We start from the raw sequence: 20,039 nt of genomic DNA, 5'->3' as shown, positions 1-20,039 counted from the left end.
CGAATTGTCATTGGGTCAGAATAATGGACATGACGGTTGCCCAGCTGGCCAGATCCGCCCGGAGATCTCTCGGCCAGGTCTTCGTCGGCCGCTAGCCCGAAGGGCGAGGGTGACCGACTGGCCGCGGGTGAAAGAACACCCTCGAGATGTGAGTTGGCAGGGTTGGCCAGAAGGGTTGACCAGAAGGGTTAGCCATCGTAAGATGGACGCACTTCTAGTCGCACTCCAATGGTAACCAAGGACTTGGTACCATCGCGACCCCGCGCGCGCCATGTGGACAAGAGGCAACGTCGCGTCTGGGATTGGTGCTGACTTCGGTCAAGTCCCGAGCCACGATGGAGACGCAAATTGCAAATTGTGGGGAGACCGATGGGTTCCGCCCATGCTCCCCATGCTTGGCCGCTCAGACTCGCTCCATAATCCCCAGAGTCCTCTTTTATGTCAATCCGGGGTAAGATGCGACCGTACGTATAAAGAGGGTATATTGCCCTGCAATAACATGTCTCTGAAATTTTCGTCGCCATCATCCTCTGTGCTCTTCCTCGACAAGCCTGACGTTTGCGGGACTGTCTAGCAAAACCCCTCAAGATGAAACTTTCCTATTTCCAGACCGCCGCTCTCAATGAGACGCCCAAAGAGGTGCTCAACTGGCGGTTATACTGGAGCACTTTTGTGTTCGGTGAGTCCTTGGATGCGAACAATTTCCCAACTAGAGTCGCCGGCTAACAACGCTTCCCTAGGTATTCTCGGTGCCAGTCGAGGTCTCGATGAAGGTCTCGTCGGAGGCATGGTCTCTCTCAAGAGCTTCTCGAGCGAGTTTGGCATGAAGGTCGGCACCGAGGACGAGCAAGAGAACCGCAAGTCCAACATCACCAGCATGGTCCAGCTGGGCTCCATCGTGGGCTCTCTACTGGCGTTCCTGCTCTGCGACCGCATCGGTCGTATCCGGTCGCTTCAATCCTTGTGCATCCTCTGGCTCGTCGGCTTCATCATCGTCATTACTAGTCACGGCAACGTCGGTCAGGTCATTGCCGGTCGCTTCATTGCTGGCCTGGGTATTGGAATGACCGTCGTCGTCGGGCCCACCTACATTGGCGAGACGGCTCCTCGTGCGGTCCGCGGAATGTTGACCAACATCTTCGCCGGCTCCGTCTACCTCGGGGTGATGATCGCCTACTTCTCCAACTGGGGCGCGTCACTGCACATCTCCAACTCGTCGCGCATGCAGTGGGTGGCTCCTCAGACTGCCCATATCGGATTCGCGGGTCTGTTCCTCCTCATGTCCTTCACCCTTAACGAGAGCCCGCGCTACCTCGTCATGCGGGGCAAACACGACGAGGCAGTCCAGGCTATCACGAAGCTCCGGCAACTGCCAATTGAGCACCCTTTCGTGCAAGAGGAGTTGATGGGGATTCGGGACCAGCTCGAGCGTGAGCGCGAGGCCACCCACGGAGTATCCCGGATGGGCAAGCTGCGGGAGTTGGTCATGGTTCCCGCCAACCGCTACCGTCTCATGCTGGGCCTCCTATCGCAGCTTCTGGGCCAATGGTCCGGCGCCAGTGCCATCACCATTTATGCTGTTGACTTCTTCGGTGTTCTGGGCTACACCGGCCAATCCGAGAAGCTGTTCGCCACCTGCATCCTAGGCGTTGTGAAGCTGACGGCGGCTTATCTGTGCGCCTTCTTCATCGTCGACTTCTTGGGTCGCCGCAAGTCGCTTTACGCCGGCATCACCCTCCAAGCCGTCTCGATCCTCTACGTCGCCATCTTCCTGGGCATCGTGGGCACCGATCGCCTCGAGACGGGCGACCTGAGCCCCTCGCAGCGCCGCGCCGCCGTGGGCGCCGTGTCGGCCCTCTACATCTCGGGCGTCGGCTGGGCCATGGGCTGGAACGCGTTCCAGTACCTCGTCAACGCCGACATCTGGCCCCTGCGCCTGCGCGCCCTGGGCGCCTCGCTCGTCATGTGCGTGCACTTTATCAACCAGTTCGGCAACACCAAGGCCGTGCCCCTCATGCTGCTGGCCATGACGCCCTTCGGCTTCTTCATGTTTTGCGGCGTGGTCTGTCTCATGGGCCTGGCCTGGGTCTGGTTCTTCGTGCCCGAGATGGCGGGCCGCTCCCTCGAGTCCATGGACGAGCTGTTTGCCCTGCCCTGGTGGAAGATTGGCCGCCATGGGCACCGCCTCACGGGCGGCGATCACCCGGATGCGCCGCGCGACTTGTTTTCCGACGAGAAGGCGGATATTGAGCACGAGGAGAGGGCGGTGGGGCACAACAACAGGGCCTCTTGAGGCTTCTGCCAACGTCCATGTAGCACATCAAATCAAGATCTTTTTTGAATTTACCAAAGCAAACAATTAGCTTGATTTCTTTTGATTTATTGAAGGCGAGGCTTCCTCATGTCTAGTGATTATGTCATGCAACCGGCCGTCAAAGTCATCATCATAGTATCCGCAATCATCAATGGGTGGCACATCGTAGCAAAGTCGCCGCCGTTTTTACCAGCGACGCTCATAGTAGCCGCCCTGCTGGTTGTAGCCATCACCACCAAATCCTCCTCCCTGGGGCGGGTAGCCGCCGTAGCCTCCCTGAGGCGGATAACCTCCCTGGGGCGGGTAACCCTGGGGCGGGTAACCACCCTGGGGCGGGTAGCCACCACCTTGGCCTCCGTAGTAGCCGCCGCCCTGACCGCCGTCGTATCCACCGCCGCCGTAGTACTGCTGAGGAGGAGGGGGCTGACCGTAACCGCCCTGGTCATATCCGCCGCGATCGTCGCCACCACCGGAGAAGAAGCTGGCAGCGTGACCGCCACCTTCACGACCGTACTCGGAACCACCGCCATAGCCACCGCTTTCGCTGTCATGTCTGTGCCCCGAAGAGCCGTAGCCACCGTCACCACCACCTCTACTGTAAGAGTCGCCGCCGCGGTCGCGGTCGTCGTCACCGCCACCGCCTTCGCCGAAAAAGCTGGCGGCGTGGCCGCCGCCGCTGTAGACGGGTTCCTGGGGCCGGGAGTGGTAATCGTCGCCATCGGAGCGCTCGAACGTCTCGCGCCGCTCGAAGCTGTCCTGCCGTCCGTACTCGTCGCCGCCACCACTGCTGCGCTGTTCGCCGCCACCGCCGCCGTTGTGGCCCCCGAGGACTTCGCCGAGGAACTTAGCCACGCCGCCAAACACGCCGCCGGGGCTGGCGCGGCCATCTCCGCCACCGCCACCTCCCGAGTTGTTGTTACCGGGGACGAAGTCGTTAAAGGCGCCCGAGACGCTGCCGATAATGGCGTCGGCGGCGGCGTTGGCGATCTTGTCGTCCCACTCCTCCTTCTTCTCCTTCTTGCCGCCGCCGTGCTGCTGGTGCTGCTCGAGCTTGCCGAGGCAGCCGTGGCCGTGGCCGCTGTCCCACTCGCCCTCCTTGTGGTTCTCGCCGGCGAGGACCCCCTCGCGCGACAGGCGGCGGCGGTAGTCGTCCTGGCCCTCCTCGGGCAGGTCGTTCCACCAGTGCTCGACGACCTCGAAGAAGATCTGGCGGCCCTCGCTGGCGCCGTGCCGGCCCTGCTCCCGGTGCGCGGGGTGGTGCAGCACGCCGTCGATGATGCGGTCGACGGTGCGGCGGACGGAGAGGGAGTCGTCGTCCATGGCTTCCATGAGCTGGGGGACGACCCATTTCACCATGGCTTGGGCGGACTTGCCGGCGGGTTCGTTGAGGAGCTGTGGGTAGCACACATGTTAGCGGGGCGACTCTTGGAGAAGACAGAGAGGGGATGGGGGGGGGGGGTGCGACGTACGTTGGTGAAGTGGTCCTTGGACAGCATGGAGTGGGTGGGGTCGCTGGCCGAGTCGTCGTTGAAGACGCGGTGCTGCTGGTCGGCGGAGCTCTGGATGATGCCCTCGGAGCCGGCGCCCATCTCGTTCTGGATCTGCTGGATGACGGGCACGACGAAGGGCGCGATCTGGGCCGTCACAAAAGCGTTGAGCTGGTCCTCGAGGCGCTCGACGATTTTCGGGAGGATGGGGATGCGCGGCAGGGCGTCCGAGATGATCTTCATGATGCGGTCGTGCCACTCGATGATGGGCACGATCTGCCGGAAGATGTTGGACACCCAGAGCGTGATCTCCTCGGGGTCCCGGTGCGGCTTGACTTCCAGGCCGTCCATTTGGGCGGTGGCCGTGTCCTGCTGGATCTGGTCGATCTTGTCCGTCTGGCTCTCGCCGCCGAAGACGGACGACGGGATCATGGCCAGCAGCTTGCGCAGCAGCGACGTGTCCTCGTGCTTGCCGTTCTCCAGGTGTTCTTGGAGCTCCTGCATCTCGTTGGCCGCCAGCTTGTCCGAGACCTCGCCGGCGACCGAGTGCAGGAAGTCGACCTCGCCGAACGTGCCGGTGACGACGGGGTAGACCTCGCGGTCGACGTCCTCGAGCACGACGCGGACGTCGCGCCCCACGTGGGGGAAGACGTGGCGGTTGCCCATCTCGATGAGGGCGAGCTCGATGTAGTTGGAGTGCGCGAAGAAGTCCTCGAGGCAGTGCAGGCCCGTGCCCATGAGGCGCATCGACTCGTACAGGGCGTCGTCGTTGCCCGTGGCGGCGTGCTCGCGGCCGAGCTCGATGCAGCGGCCGAGCAGGTGGCGCAGGAGCCGCGACGAGGTGGCGATGTCCTCGCGCTCGTTGGCGATGTAGTTGATCATGCCCGTCTCCGGGTCGAAGGCCAGCTCGCGCTCCTCGTCGACGGGGCCGCGCAGGCCGTGCCAGTAGTCCTTGGGGTTGCTGTCGCCGCCGTAGCCCTTGGGGTTGTCGATGTGCTCTTCCGGGCGGTAGCAGCCGAGGCGCTCCTCGGTGACCTCGAATTCCTTGGAGCCGAAGCCGAAGTTCATGCTGGGGTCCGGCGTGTCAGTAAGTGTTCGATGGGCACGTGCGTGTGTCAAAAGCGCCCATGCCGCATGAGCAGAAGCGGAAATGGAAACCAAGAAAAACTCACAATCCCAGAATAGCGACGACCAGTCGAATCGCTTCGTACGAGACCGTCTTGATGGTGCCCAGATCGACAGCCTGGGAGTAGTCGCGCAGCCAGTTGCCAAAGTAGACGCGGGCGACCATGACTTTCGAGAACTCCTTGCCCTTCTTGTTGAGGGCTCGCGCCATCATGATCCCGAGCAGGGCGTCCTCGATGTCGCCGTGGCGCCAGTTGATGCCCTCAATGGGCGAGCTGCTGCTGATGTTGCCGGCGCCGAAGGCCGCGGCAGGCGTGGCCAGGCAGACGACGGCCAGGAACAGGCTGGCGAGCCAGAAGTGGGCTCGGGAGTCCGCCATTTTGGTTGTTGGTTGCTTTCTCGTTCCGAACTCTCTCTCACCCTCTCTCAATAAATGATCTCGTGATGAGTTGTTGGTTTGGATTGGGGTGGTGAGAGAAGCGTGGGGTCGTTTTCCACAGGGCGAGGTGTGCAGCTCAGGTGTGAGATCGGCTGGCTTGCTTGCTTGGGCAGATTTTATCTGCAAACAAAAAAGAATTGAGGGGCAATCCGATGGAGGGGTAGATTTCCTATGATGAATGGAAACCCATCGGATTGTTTACCAATGAGAACTGCTGGCGCGTCATTCAAAGCTCCCACAACCTCAGTTTGGGTGTGGGCTTATGGGCTTACGGTGAAAGGCCAGGAGCTGGCCAAGCAATGCAGGTCCACTGTAACTCGGCAAGAGCGGCACGAATCGAACAACGCAGCAAAGGTGGGCGCAAAATGCTGCTGCAGCTGCAAGCCACGATTGCGAAATCGAGACGATGCCGTGTCACCGCGGGGAGCCGGAGTCAGCGCACTCGGCCTCGTAATGCTTCTTTGCGTCCAAGCCAGTTCCGGGATGCGGCCAAGCGCCAATCGGCACGGGAACGGGAGTGTAACTTATGGGTCTGTTTCTCTAGTGGCCGTTGGGGACTAGCCAGCGATCGGATGAAACGGCCTGTCCAAGATCGCGGTGATTACTAATTAACCACAGGTTCAACGTCAACCGCAAGGTCAGATTGTTGTACATTGAATTACTAGACTGCTATTCGCTGATGGTAGCTCGATATGTACGATCAACCACTGGGATAATGTAAGCTGTGAAGAGTGTGAGAATTGCAACACTGCATTTCAGGCCCTGCGTCATTTCATGTCAAGTGCCAAATATACCAACATCTACTCTATTGCCAAGTCTCCTCCCCGTCCCAATCAATCCCTCATTAAGTTCGTTTATTCGTATCGCACCTTTCACCAGCGCATCATCCAATCCAACCATACTTTTCACGATCCCGACTCCGGTAACCACTCCAGCCCAGCGATGCGATCATCGAAAACACAACCATCACCTGGGATGCGGACCCGGTACCTCCGTCGTGGTCGCAGTCGCAGTCGTAGTAACCTCTCCCGGCATCTCCTGGGGCGGCACAGGGACCTGATTGTTGCTCATCTCAAACACAGGCTGCCCCTGCGGCGGGGGTGAGTGGTGCGGCACCTGACCCGGGAACTGCTGCTGCTGCTGCTGTAGTTTGTGATCCATGGAGCCGCCATTGCCCCACCCGTACCCGGCCTCGGGCTTGATGTAGCCGTTGTGGTCGCTGTACGGCACCCCCGGCTGGTGCTGAGGCCAGGGCCCGTCGTGCGGCTGGTGTCCGGGCGGCGGCGGCTGCCAGTAGCCCGACGTGTAGCGCGGCGCGGGCGATCCCGGATGTGACGGCGGCGCGATGGCGGCCGCGTGCGCGTCGTTCAGCGCCGCGTTCTCGGCCGCCCTGTTCTTGCGGGAGCTGCGCGAGTGATAGAATAGATACGCAGCGATGGCAACCAGCAGGAGCGGGACCCCCAAGCCGACGCCGATGCCGATCCCCAGCTTCGCGCCCTTGGAGAGCCCGCCACTACCGGACCCGCTGTCCGATTGGGAGGACTTGGGCAGCGCCACGGCGTCCCGCCACTGGCCCTTGGAGGGCTGGTACAGCTGCGTCATGGTGTTGTTGCTCATGTAGTAGACCCAGATGTGGTCGGCCTGCGCGTCGTAGGCGACGCCGAAGTGGGCGCTGGTGTCGTCGGGCGCCGGCCAGGCCTTGGCGCCGGGCCGGGTGGCGTTGCTCCACTTGAAGTTGTTCTTGCCGCCGCTGGTCTGCTGCTGCTCGCGCCGCACCTGGCGCAGCTGCTGGTCCTTGCCGACGTAGAAGATACTCATGGTCTCGCCGGAGCCGAAGGTCAGGCCCAGAGGCGCGGCCAGCGGGTCCAGCGCCTCGAAGCTCCAGCCGGGGTCGGAGTCGGTGTCGAAGCTGATGTCGTACTGGTCCTGGCTGTACGTCATGTTGCTCAGGATGACGGGCACGGTGCGGCCCGCGTCGCTCAGGTTGGCGGCGTGCAGGGGAAACGGCACAGCATCTACATGGAGAAGGTCGTAGTCAGTGGTTTGGGTCTCTTAGTGTTCTCAGTGTTCGGGGTGACAAGAGGTCCAAAAGGTAAGGGACAAGGAGTTACATACTTATTTCCCACAATGCTTCATCTTTCGGCAGGGTAGTGGACACGAAGATGTCTAGCTCGTCACCTAATTGGTTGCTTGTTGGGGTAATTAGATGTATCTTGTCTGTGATTGCAAACCCCGCTGCGTGGCTGCCAACCGAGGAGTAAGGCTGGGCCGGCCCCCCAGCGACCCATCGGTCAATCTCTTTCTTCTTGTACTTGATGCTGGAAATCGAGCTGTTGGTCTCTTCTTTGTAGTACAGCCTAATTCCCCCTTCGGCGCCGAAGAGCAACGCCGTCAAGTCGGTAGGCACCTTGGGCTTGGGGATGTCACTGACGTCCGTGAGCTTGAAAGCCTCTTGACCTTTGACGGGCTTGTAGTGACCAGTCTCGTTGCATTCATACAGCCCCTCGACGATATGGCCGTCCTTCGTCTGGTAGAATATTTGCGTCTGGCACCAGATGGAAACGTGTCAGGAAATACACCCTTTACTAGCGGAAGAGTGGAGCCCTAGGACTGTAGGGGAAAAGCCAGTACAGACTCACTTCGATTCCTTTGTCACCTATGTATCCTATGACCGACACGTGTGTTCCGGGATAGGGAGGAAACTGAGGCTGCAGCTCGAACGCCGCCGACTTATCTGCAGGAAAGATTGGGGTGTCCTGGCTGTTGCAAAGGCTGTAGAGGATGCTGTCAGAGGCGCCATCGTACATGATCACTTGAGGTGCTTTGTATCCAGTATTGGTGAAGGCGGCTATCCGGGAAGCTCGTGCATGGTGAAGACAGAGCTGGAGAATAGCGCAGAGCAAAACAGCGATACTACGAGACGCTGAAGCCATGATGTTGGTATGAACCAGAGCAAGTCAGCTACTGGGGGCTGGTACCACTGGTTACGGTACGGAGGGAGGAGGAACTGAGAAACAGGAAGAAAGAAAGAAATCAACGGGGAAGAACAAACCCAAACGGACTGTCGTCTCTCCACAGGGGGATACATGAGGGATAACGCAGCAGGCTGGCAGATGCAAACCAGCTACGAGAAACTGGATATCCCCACCTCAGCCTGCTTCAAGTTGCATTTATCCATGTTGGGTAACGATGAAAACCCAGCAGGCAGAATATGCAGTTGGTTCTTCGTTCAAGGGCAGTGCGGGACTACGCCGTGAGCCCTGCCCCAGGGTTTCCCTGACGAAACCCCGACGCTGATTGGACAGCGCGCTATAAGCGGGATCAAATAACATCATCCCGAGGGAATCCCAACCACGTCGGAGTACAGAAAAGCAAATCGGTAATACAAAATGTAGCATGTTTTCTGCATGGCCCGGCAGGGGTAGCATGCGACGAGAGAGCTGAAAGTGATAAGGCAAGGAACCATGTTGTTGTTGTTGACGAGCAAGGGGTGCTGTCATATTTCTGGACGAAACGAAGCAAACGGGCCAACTCGATCAACACCACACGCACACCAGTACACCCAAAGGGATCATCCAATCGCAGACCTACACACAGAAACGGCCCCCGCAGCGGGGAAACAAACGGTCACGACTCTATCCAACACATGAAAAGGCGGAAGGGAGATGCGAGCCCAGGCCTCAGGCACCAATTGGTCGCCCCCTGGGGAAGGCTGAGAGGGCATGGTGAGGGACAGGGAGGGAGAGAGGCGGGGGAGGCTTGAAGTTGGAGGCTGTTTTCGTCCGTCACACGCAGCACGGCCCGTGCAGTACGACCCTCCGATGCGGCCAATTGCATCGGGGCTTGTCTCGAGTAGAGCCAACTCCGGAGGGGGGATCGAATTTGATCCCCACCTTACATGTAGGTCTCGAGTTTTGCCAATGGGAAAGAGTCGCAGCATGTGACAAGTGCCGATGACTGCTCCCCAGGGAAGTTGCGCCGATGCTGTGGCGCTGGCAGTCCTACACTCTGGCCGCAGTTTTCGCCAGGTGCAGCAGCCAACGCGGTAGCTTCTACTGCTCACGTCAGCGGTATCGTTGCCTCAATCTGATCTTCTCGTGAAAAACAGTTTAGCCTTGGTACACTTAGGGATGTTGATTCAGATTCAGCCCGGTGTTTCTGTCATGTAAGGAGAGAGATGAAGAAATACACGAGCCTCTGCTATTTCCAATCAAGCAATTAAAGGCGAAAGCCGTTGGCCTAACCCGTGTACGGCTAGACCTGACTTCTTCAGTTCCTCCTGTCCGACGGGGGTAGCGGTACCCACTATGTTCGCCGTATCTGGAGAGGATCGCTCTTAGGGCTCTGGTGGGTTCTGGAGTTCGGAGTTTGGAAAAGAAAGAAAAAAGAAGCAAAGCAAGACGCGAATGAATGCAAGTTTATGCTGTAATAATGCATGTACTCTATGTACACTGAAAGCCCAGTAGAAACGCCCGCGCCTTTCTTTGTCTGGTCTTGAGGTATCCCGGTCTACCAAAACGCCCCGTAAATGAAATGCGCCAAACCCAAGTCTATGTCTCCGCGCTGAGCTGCATCCAATACGAGCTACCATCATGCTCTAATGCTCCAGACCGTTCAAATGCGCGTAAGTGAAGATCAAGCCGCGATGCGATTTCTATCAGTACCGCCAATCTCTGCGGCACTTCGCGTCGGGCCAGCCACAGGAACTATACGGGAGTGATGTACAGCGCCGCGCTCCTTCCGCGATCCAACCTCCGCCGCCAGCGCCAACGCCTCAGCGGCCTCGGCCTGCCGGTTCAGGAAGCTGAGGTAGGTCTGCCAGCCGACGGCGACGACGCCGGCGAACAGGGCGCGGTACTCGAGCGGCAGGTAGGCGAAGCTGACGGCCGTGACGGCGGGCCAGACCTTGCACGAGTTGACGACGCTGACGGGCACGGTGGCGCGCACGCGGTCCCAAGCCTGCTCTAGCGAGTCGCCCGACAGCAGCGCCTGCCCGCCGAAGAAGTACGTGTTGAAGAGGGGCGTGAAGACGGCCTGGTTGATGGCGACCTTGACGGCGACGGAGAGCACCTTGGAGGGGTAGTTGAAGTGTTGCGACAGGAACACGAACCTGAACAAATAGGTACACCAATAGTTAGCCCACCATCCCCTCAATGCTCGAATATGTGCGCTATCCCATGCACCCAAGGAGAAAGAAGGCTAGACCTACCAGATGTGACCCGGGATCGCCGCCACCCCGCCAATGGTCAGCGACCGCGCCGTGCGCGCGTACTCGTGCTCGTCCTTGCCGCTGATCTGCTGGGCGCTGATGTCGGCGCAGAGGTAGATGACCAGCATGGTGGCGACCTGGGTGACCCAGGGCCGGCGGCGCTGGGCGCGGGCGTAGGCCTCGGCCCCGCGCGTGAGGGGCCCCAGGCGCTGCCAGATGGGCAGCGGCGCGACGGCGCCGGGCACCGGGACCGGCACCGGAGTCGCCCGGGCCTCTTCTTTTCTTCTTTCGCTATCGGCTGCTGTGGCAGCGTCAGTGTCGGCGCAGTGGGCGCGGTAGTCGCTGTATTGTCGCTGTGGCGGTTGTTCCTGGCTGTCGCGTCGGCGCCGCGGGTTGCGCCCGGCGCGGAAGTGTGGGGGGAACGGGTTTGTTGCTTGTTGACGTTGACCTCGGAAAGCTGGCAAAAGACGCCCCCATGGAGGAAAGGAACCCCATGATGCAGCGACATCCTGTTAACCCCCAAGAATCTACTACAGGCACTTCGGTTGGGAAATGTTCTATACACAGCTCCGGTATGCACTTCCGTGAGAACATGCGGCTTGCGCGATTGACCGCTCTCCCCGTCCGCGGACAGTTCGGCCGAAGTACCTTCTTCCGCTTGCGACAGGTGACAAAGCGTACCCGAGTAACAAAACGTAGAACCGCGGTCCAGTCTTCCCCTCAGTGAGGGCTTAGTCAAGGATAATGCCTCCGCAACGCTGTATTGGCTATGGAATAGCGCCATGCGTTCCCCCGTATGCACGGCCCTGATCTCGATGGGCATCGCCTCGGTTGAATGCCACTGCTTCGTGCGGGGTCCAGTGCTCTTGTCTTCAGGCCGCTCTGTCCGCGGCGCGGGCGTCGGCGTCTTCGGGGCCTCGTCGCCTTGGCCGCTCGGGGTCGAGTATGGTCGTCGTAGTACATCAGGAAATTGTCGCGACGATCGGCCGGGTCGGAGGCATGTTGGACACTGTCGCATTGCGACTCGCGAGAGTGAGGACGTCATATCAATTAGGGCGGCGAGTCGGTGGGGTAGTTTTGCTCTACCGGGGTATCATGGTTGTAATTAGACGGCAAGAATCGAACGACGGTCGAACGGTTCTGGGCGATGGTGGGCGTAGGAATTTAGGAAAAGATGGCGAAGTCGGGGTTCCGATTGTCATTTATTTTTAGCGGCTTGGAGACAGATGAAAACAGGCCCGACGGACGTTTTTTAGGGACTTTGGACCCCTGTTTTTTTCTTCTCCCTCGGTTGCACTCGGGTTAGCCCGCTTGCCCGCCTAGCCAAAAACCCGTCCGTGCAAACCAAACTGTCTGATTCATCTTTATTGGACAATGATCCAGCCTATCTCATCACCAAGTACGGAAACATGAAATGAATTACACTATGGCTCTTTTCTCCCGGTTGCCAGCAGCCTGTGTCCTTGAACGTTTGATTATCTCATATTCGAACCAACCCAGAATCTCAGAAGTCACACTTCCCGGACGCTGCTAACCTCCTTGGCACTCCGAACAATCCATTTCTAGGACAGCTCATCATGTTCTTTATGATTTGCATCATGGCTCTAGGTTGGATATTGCAATGCCATTGATGACACCGTTTCGGGACCTAGAGACCAAATTTACAATTAGTCGTCGGGGGGTTAAATCGTTTTGGGGGTTGAAAGGTCGCAAATCCCTTGCCCGCTGTAATGTCGTCAAGAAACGCCATAAATGTGAAGATGGTGTAGAAGACTCCCTGGATAAATTCGTTGGGCGAGTTGCCACAGGCCTGTTGCCAATTGCTACTTTCTTATTCCACATCACAAGTCTGAAGCCATTCTCAGCCGCTGGCTCCCAGTCTACCCCCCCTGCTGTGGAAGGGGTCCCGTAGGAAGACTGGAAATTAGTTGAAACGCTTAACGGAAGCCTCTGGCCGAGTAAACCTGGGGGGGTGGAGGCATATATTGGATGCACGGATGTGGCCCTCGATGCATTCGCAGGCGCCGGCCCAGCCCACATCGTCACCACGGCGGTCAGTAGACCACCCAGTCACTTACGGGTCGAAGTTCCGTTTCGATTTAACGACGTGGATAGATACCCGTATTTCATGGGTTGGTCATGAAAGAAAGATTCTGGCTCATCAGCCTGGATGACTCAGTTCTATCAACCGAGAGGGGGTGTCAGCCGAACGAGAACAACGTGACAGCAAGAGAGAGTATACTCGTATTGTCAATGAAGAAGGGGATGATATAATGCATAGAAACCAGTTTAGCAGCCGCTGGTTAAGCTCTCAATATTTTGTATACGGCAAATTACTAATACCATTCCTGGTTCACACTTCTCCTCGAAGGACACCGTTACAAGGGATAATCAGAGAACAGAGATCGGAAGACTTAAGAACGAACAATAACACGCCTCATGGAATACCACTCTATGCCTAACAGACCTACGCCCATAGCCCTAAGTGACGTCATAATACTCCGAGTTCCTTTTCCTGCCTTCTTGGGAACAGATTCTAATTGTTGTATACATCCGCCATTTCAAAAAACAAATAACCAAAACACAATCGATAAACTCCAAGGTCTAGTAACCCGGCCCGTTCGAACACTGGGCTACATCTATTCCGGTCCCAATCTATCTCAAGTAAGTTCCCAAGTTAACACACCTTTCTGATGGACAATTGTTTGCGGATGGGTTGTACTGACAGATAGAAAAGCCGCCACCATAACATCAGGCACTCTGCCCGCTGTTGGTATCGCTCCCAGAGGTCTCTATTACAAGAATCTTTGAAGTCTTCTTTTGAGTTGAGGTCTTTGACTGGGATTTGGAACTTCTTGACGAGTTCGCTTCATATGAGCTCCCCTTTGCAGCTGAATATAATGAGCTGAGCTCGCCAGGTTCAAACGATCCTTTGATTGGTTAGTGCTTGATGTCATTATATTAGGGGCACCTGTCCTTTAAGGTCAACTTGAAATGAGGCTTACCGTTATAAGCCACCAGGCCCGTATAACCAATTTGTTCAATAAGTCCTGCCATGAGTTGAATATCACAGCTTAGGTTCCTGTTGAGTAAATGTCTGCTCTCATCTCCAAAAGTTATATCTTTCCATCTCGCGATCACAAGATGACTGTATTCTCTACTTATATATATTGCATCACTTCCCAAGATGTCCACTTAGATAGCAAAGATCGTGTTCATCGGTCACGCAGTCATGGACTGAAGCTTCATCGGTTGATGGCTTTTTCCATACAACATTCCTGCATTGGCAGACTTGAGGCAGTGTTTAAAGTCATCGTTATTGTGCCTTGTCCACCAAGCTATCTTCTTCAGTATTTATTCACTGTCCAATTGCCCGTCTGATCGGCTCACCTGCATATCGACGCCATTTTGACGATCTCTGAACCGATGAGAGGAAATAATTGGAAAACAACTTTCCACTGACATTGTCTGGTGTGTGTGTGTCAGGACACACATATGGTATAGTCTTGCTGGTCCAATGATACAGCAATGATAATGGATACGATGAGACCAAAGGGCCATCAAGGAAACCTGTCAGCCTCGCAAAATTCAGCTCGTCGGTTGGCAAGGGTGTAACAGATGAGAAATAAGGCTGAAGCATCATTGGCCGGGTTTAGATCACCTGATCAACTCGTAAAATAAGACGGGACACCACAATGCCTGCCTTTTGCCTATATACATAATACATCGCATGCCCAGATCTCAGGACTGTGAGAGATGTCAGAATCCGGATCCTGAATAGATACGGGAGCAGTGCCCACTACCAACAGCTTTAGTTGTTCATTATGGCAGCTCAGATATCCGCATAGTGAACCCTTTCTCTTGGGGATGACCTGGTATGGATTGGCAGAGTTTGGGAAAGAAGGACACCGCCAAAACGGATGAAGAGATCGAAAAAGGATCTTCCGCAACACGTCACCGACGGAGCGCCAGGCAAAAACTTTGTCAAGCCATATAATCATACAGACCGCCATGTTGAACCGCCAGCCACAGCCTGAGTCCTTTAGGCTATGAGAAGTCGGTGTTGTCAAGCCCAACCTATTTCTAATCAACAGCTTATTTCCTCGTCTAACTACAAGCATGCAGTTTGCCTGCAAGCAGGGAAGACAGTGAAAGCATACTGTGTGCATTTTGTTGATATCTATATGCTGCGGTGAGACTGGAACTTGCGTCGACGCAGCCACCATGAGCAATTTGTTTTGCTTCTTGTTGGGTCGGACAGAGCGGAAGGCTGGAACAAAGACAAAACAGGGATGAGACAGCCTCTAGGATGTAGCAATCCAGCTCTTCAGCCAATCAACTGCCCATCTTACCCGCTCATCGGTTCGGTTGCCCCACTCACTAATGTATGATGTATGAGCCTGCCTGCCGACAGCCTGATGCATTTTGCCATGACCCAATCAGGATTGACTTGAATTCGCCAAATTGTATGGTACGACGTAAGGTATGTGTGTGTGTGTGTGTGCACGTTCCGAACTAGTGCCTTTGAGAGCATCACCCAACATCTATCAAAGTCACTCACGATCTGTTGATTCACAGAACAAAACATCTAACTCATGACATGGTTTAATGTTACTTAAGATCAGCATCATGGCGAGCTTAACAAGAATAATCGTGCTACTTCTGTACGCTTTCATAGCTATAAGCCTGAGCTTTGGTTTTGGGTTCAACATGGGTATACTGTCGTGGCTTTCTGGCAGCCAGTCTTCGAGATGGAAGCAAATCGCAGAAACTAAGCGGAATGCCGACTTGGCAAAGATACCGGCTGCCTGGCGCTTGTCGGAGGCGGTGCTGAAAGCAGCCAAGTGCTCGGAGAGAATCACTGGAGGTTTCTTTGAGACCCTCCTTGACAAGAAGACGCTCCAGGTGACATCTCTGGATGCACCTGATCTCATCCAACGCATGAACAGCTCCGAGTTGACGGCGGTAGAAGTCGTGACGGCCTTTTGTAAGCGTGCGGCTTATGCTCACCAGTTGGTACGTTCGAATACAAGACATTAGCCATGTTTCCAGAGTTGACACATTCATAACAGACAAGTAACATGTTAGAGATCGACTTTGATAACGCCATTCGGCAGGCTTATGAGCTTGATGTCCACTTTCAAACTCACGGCGAACTTGTAGGACCCCTACACGGACTTCCGATGACGTTTAAAGACCAATTTCACGTCCATGGCCTTGGAACCTCACTTGGATTCGTTGGCTGGATAGACACCTTTGAGGGCAAAAAGGGAACAGGGAAAGAGAAAGTATTTGAGAGCCAGATTACCAAGGAGTTGAAGAGTCTTGGGGCTGTACCGATTGGCAAGGTAATGTTTGAAACCACGTTCCCACAATTGTCGCTAAATCGGAGTAGACGTCGGTGGTTGTGAGCCTGTGGGTGAGTGATGGCTCTGTCAATCTGTCCAGATGTTACCATGCTGAGAATCCTTAGGCACCTGAAACGAACAACAACATTGTCGGGTATCAGTTGAACCCCCATAACCAAGCTCTTTCAGCCGGCGGATCATCTGGAGGTTGGTACGGTACGGCCATGACCTCGAAACAGATTGCTAACTGATGCTCAGGTGAAGCTGTGATGCAAGCCTTGAGAGGCAGTACGTTTGGTATAGGCTCGGATATTGGTGGTTCTGTGACAATTCCATCATCCTACACGGGCGTCTTCGGGTTTAAACCTTCCTCCGCTCGCATCTCTATGAAGGGGGTTGCGAATACAGTATTTTGCAGATCTTTACATACACCGTCTGGAGTCATTCGCTAACCATAGACAAAAGGCACCAGGGCAGCAAGTCATGCCCACCTCCGCCGGAATTATGGGCCCTTCTGTTGGGACAGTGAACCTGGTCCTCAAATCCCTCCTTGCCACCAAGCCTTGGCTACAGGATCCTTTCGTTGTGCCCATACCATGGAGAGACGAGCCAGAAGACAGCGGGAATCTGACATTTGGTATCATGGAGCATGACGCCAACGTACATCCACACCCGCCAGTTGCTCGCGCCATGAGAATCGCCCAGGCAGCATTAAAAGCCGCTGGACATGAGGTGCGTCATTCCCTAAAGGTTCATGGGCATGGCCATTGAAACTGTTACACAGTTGCTGGAGTGGAACCCGCCATCTAACAATCGTTCCATCGGGTTACATGTAAGCACCAGTCTTTGCAAGCAGACTTCCCCGAAAGTTGTGGAGGTTAACAGATATAGGGACGTATTGCCAGGGGCGATGGCTGCCCCGATGTGTGGGAGGCTCTTAGACTCTCGGATGAACCTCTTGTTCCTCAAATAAAGTCATTGTTTCCGAACAACGCACCGCCATCACCTATCCCCCTCCCTCAATATGAAAATTTAGTTGTGGACATGATGGAATACCGTCAGGACTACCAAGAGTACTGGATGTCGTCTGCTGACAGAACACGCAGTGGTAAATGTCCGATCCTCATGGGATCACCGAGGACTCAAGAAGTTAACCTTGTCTAGGTCGTCCAGTGGCAGCCATCATACAGCCAGTCAGCCCATATGCTGGTCTTTTGCCTGGAAAGTACTTCTACTCAGGCATGTACGCCCGATGTCGTCCTCAAGGCAGTGGTGCTTACAGGAACTAGCTTACGCTAGCTCGATGAATGTTCTTGACTATCCAGCTATCACAATCCCGGTTACATCGGTGGATCAGGAAATTGACAAAGTTGGCCAAGACTTCTCTCCGCTCACCGAGTTGGACAAGAAGAATATGGACGGCTGTAAGTCGATACCATCCCCATATCATGCGTCTATGTGGATGTTGACTGCAGTCAGATGACCCGGAGGTCTACCATGGAGCGCCAGCGGGTATTCAGATAATTGGAATGAGATACAGTGAGGAGCACCTCCTTCGTATGGCTCAAATTGTCAGGGATGCGCTCGTAGACTATGACAAAATGGGGGGATCGTAATAAGTGGGACCAATATCTGCGTTGCATTTCACTTCAAACCACATAAGGAGAAGGGCAAGGGAAATTGGCAGGGGAATGCAGTCTATGTAATCGCAGGTGGAGGTAACTTTTCAAGTTTTCAAGGGTGAATGGGGCTGGCTAGCATCGGGAAACCAACATTCGAAGTTATCTGCAACTAATCAAACTCGTTTTCCGCAGCATTCAGCTCGTCTAACACTTGACTCAGAGTGGGCCTATTCAACCCATTCGTTTTGGCCAGTTCGTGACCGCATTTCAAAAAGTCTTTTGCATGAGCCAATTCCTGCTCCCAGTATTTCAATACCCCGTCAAGAACTCGGCAAGCTGTGCTGGGCGTCGCCGTCTGGCAATGCAGCGCTCCATCGGGGTAGAGCAACCCGCCGACTCTCACAAAGGGTCTCACAATATCCTTATCTGCACCATCATGTTTGCGCATGGGCGTTTGGTACACCCCGCGATCGGTGCATCTCTCGATGATTCCCTTGACACGTGGCGGCGTACGACGGAAAGTTGGAAATTCTATGTCTGGTTCGTAGGTGAAATGGTTCACCTTATTGCCACACACGTTACTTTGCCCCTCGAAAACGCAGTACATGAACAGCCCGAGACAGTACACCATCGCTTTCTCCTGTGTCTCGTGAGACATTGAGTTCCAGGCTCTGTTGCGTGTATGGCTTTGGTCTTTGTCCTGCAGGAAAGTTTGGATGCGCGTTTCCCATGTGAGCTCCTCCTCCGGACTGTACCGCGCCTTTCGCAGGTTCTCGGCGTATTGGACGTACAGAACCTCAGGCGGACACCATTCGTACCAGTTCCCACGTTGTTCAAAGTCGCACAGAATGGCGGTTTCTGTACCATGGTCGTGGGACACCGAGACGAGCACGTTATCTGGCCGAAGATCCGAATAGAATGTTCCATGTACTTTGTGGATATGGTCTAGTGCCGCCGCAACCTGCTTACACCATGTTAGCTGTTGGGAGCTTCGCAGAGTTCCCGCCAAGCGTCTATGTGGAAGCAGATCTCTCATTGAACCCTGCTCGTAGTAGGGGATAAGAAACCCCAGTACGGCAAGTTTGCCACCGAAGTTTGACTTTTTCGTTATTATGGCCAATGGACGTGGTACCACATTTTGATGCGGGGTCATGTTGAGCAGGTACTTCAACTCATGAAGCAGATCTGCAACACTGTGGCTGATGTGTTTGAAAATGACTGATCTGCCTTGTGTATCAAGTGCGCTGGTAGGACAACGGACAAGAGCAACGGTGTCATGAAGATGCTTCTCCAGGCTCAAATCCATTATATCAATGGCAGGTGGCCATTGCTCGGCTGATACAGTCTCCCCCAAGACAGCTTTCAATTGGTTGAGGGACATTGCCTTCCGTTCCAGGTCGTAGTTGGGAACTGGCACAACTCTCATATCCTTCACATGGCTAGCAATGTTTTCGAAGACAATCCTGGATCCAAAAGGCATCCGGAAGTAGTGCTCCAGGAAGCCCGGGTTTTGCTTGCAATGATAGTCCAGAGCATGGCACACATGCTTTGCCACACCTGTCATAGAGGCATCGTGCTTTTGAAGTGGGACTGCCGAAGCAGAATCCAAAGAGTCTCTCAGGGGACGGGGAATCTCTCCGACATCAGGGATCGATATACTGATGCGCAAGGGAGGAACTTGAGGAACGTCTAAAGGAATGACGAATAGATGTGTGCCAAACATGCCTCCATCTACTCTCCGTCTCAAATGATCCAGAGGCAGTAAAGTGTCGACCCGGTTCCGAGGATTAAGGCCGGACTCAATCCAATCCACGGGCTTTGCCTGAGCGGCTTTGGTTCGTAGACGGCGGTGACTATAAACGAAATCCGATCTCCAAACTGCTTGGGCGACCTCTTGGCTTAACTCCATACTGGGATGGACAGCGATGGGGTTTATTCTCTGTTATTTGACCATGCAGGCGTGGTTGGTTCTCAAAGGCGTTGTCTTGGAAAAACCATTACACGGTTGGAGACTTTCAATTTGAGTGATGTGGCTGGATGGAATCAAATCAATTTCTGACGTGGGATGCTTAGACATGTTACAGGACACCACAGTGTGAATTGTCAGGACCCCATACCTAGCATCCTTGCAGTATATCTCAGGCATCGGGGTGCCAAGGCCTAACCGGATATACGACTTCACCGGTCTTGATATGAAGACAGTATGATAGGTCACATGCGATGCAGTGCTACGTCAATGATAAGCAGCATTAAGAATCCTGCAGCTCATCGGTCTCAGTAAGGAGATAATTTGATAGGTCCAGAGGAAAGACGGTTTGGCGTAAATTCTTAGTACGGTAATACAGGCATGTGAGACCCCGCATTCTGCGAGACCCTGATGAGAAGACATTTCTCGGCAACACCCGGCTGAGTTGGGGCTTATCGGTCCAAATGAAAACGGCTTGTGATAGGTCGGCTTAATCAAGCCGTGTCGGTGAGTTGAGGTCACGTGCCAA

General features: G+C 55.2%; 7 protein-coding genes across 7 annotated transcripts; 3 read left to right on the top strand and 4 right to left on the bottom strand.

The window, feature by feature from the left end:
- Positions 1–588: 588 nt before the first annotated feature.
- PG985_005365 (Major facilitator superfamily domain- general substrate transporter) lies at positions 589–2,293 on the top strand (the record flags this gene model as incomplete). The annotated part of the gene is made up of 2 exons (XM_066825134.1): positions 589–679; positions 741–2,293. 2 exons carry the CDS (start codon positions 589–591, stop codon positions 2,291–2,293), a joined length of 1,644 nt encoding a protein of 547 aa, XP_066688294.1.
- A 207-nt stretch (positions 2,294–2,500) lies between these two features.
- On the bottom strand, positions 2,501–5,305 carry PG985_005364 (NIMA-interacting protein TinC; the record flags this gene model as incomplete). Its single annotated transcript, XM_066825133.1, has 3 exons — positions 2,501–3,706; positions 3,784–4,870; positions 4,974–5,305. The coding sequence occupies 3 exons, from the start codon at positions 5,303–5,305 to the stop codon at positions 2,501–2,503; spliced, it is 2,625 nt and encodes an 874-aa protein (XP_066688293.1).
- A 1,026-nt stretch (positions 5,306–6,331) lies between these two features.
- Positions 6,332–8,172, bottom strand: PG985_005363 (uncharacterized protein; the record flags this gene model as incomplete). Its single annotated transcript, XM_066825132.1, has 3 exons — positions 6,332–7,380; positions 7,481–7,910; positions 8,005–8,172. The coding sequence occupies 3 exons, from the start codon at positions 8,170–8,172 to the stop codon at positions 6,332–6,334; spliced, it is 1,647 nt and encodes a 548-aa protein (XP_066688292.1).
- Positions 8,173–10,000: 1,828 nt separating this feature from the next.
- PG985_005362 (Mpv17/PMP22 family protein) lies at positions 10,001–11,082 on the bottom strand (the record flags this gene model as incomplete). Its single annotated transcript, XM_066825131.1, has 3 exons — positions 10,001–10,475; positions 10,575–10,927; positions 11,017–11,082. The coding sequence occupies 3 exons, from the start codon at positions 11,080–11,082 to the stop codon at positions 10,001–10,003; spliced, it is 894 nt and encodes a 297-aa protein (XP_066688291.1).
- Positions 11,083–15,284: 4,202 nt separating this feature from the next.
- Positions 15,285–17,211, top strand: PG985_005361 (general amidase; the record flags this gene model as incomplete). The annotated part of the gene is made up of 9 exons (XM_066825130.1): positions 15,285–15,590; positions 15,647–15,922; positions 15,970–15,993; positions 16,048–16,129; positions 16,181–16,329; positions 16,388–16,654; positions 16,707–16,754; positions 16,814–17,030; positions 17,087–17,211. The coding sequence occupies 9 exons, from the start codon at positions 15,285–15,287 to the stop codon at positions 17,209–17,211; spliced, it is 1,494 nt and encodes a 497-aa protein (XP_066688290.1).
- Positions 17,212–17,225: 14 nt separating this feature from the next.
- Positions 17,226–17,538, top strand: PG985_005360 (Acetamidase; the record flags this gene model as incomplete). Its single annotated transcript, XM_066825129.1, has 2 exons — positions 17,226–17,346; positions 17,402–17,538. The coding sequence occupies 2 exons, from the start codon at positions 17,226–17,228 to the stop codon at positions 17,536–17,538; spliced, it is 258 nt and encodes an 85-aa protein (XP_066688289.1).
- Positions 17,539–17,713: 175 nt separating this feature from the next.
- Positions 17,714–19,453, bottom strand: PG985_005359 (uncharacterized protein; the record flags this gene model as incomplete). Its single annotated transcript, XM_066825128.1, has 1 exon — positions 17,714–19,453. The coding sequence occupies one exon, from the start codon at positions 19,451–19,453 to the stop codon at positions 17,714–17,716; it is 1,740 nt and encodes a 579-aa protein (XP_066688288.1).
- Between the last annotated feature and the right edge of the window lie 586 nt (positions 19,454–20,039).

Source organism: Apiospora marii (assembly GCF_038362585.1).
Source record: "Apiospora marii strain CBS 49790 chromosome Unknown utg000003l_segment0_segment0, whole genome shotgun sequence".
NCBI lineage: Eukaryota > Fungi > Ascomycota > Sordariomycetes > Amphisphaeriales > Apiosporaceae > Apiospora > Apiospora marii.
This window is presented reverse-complemented; position numbering and strand designations above follow the sequence as displayed.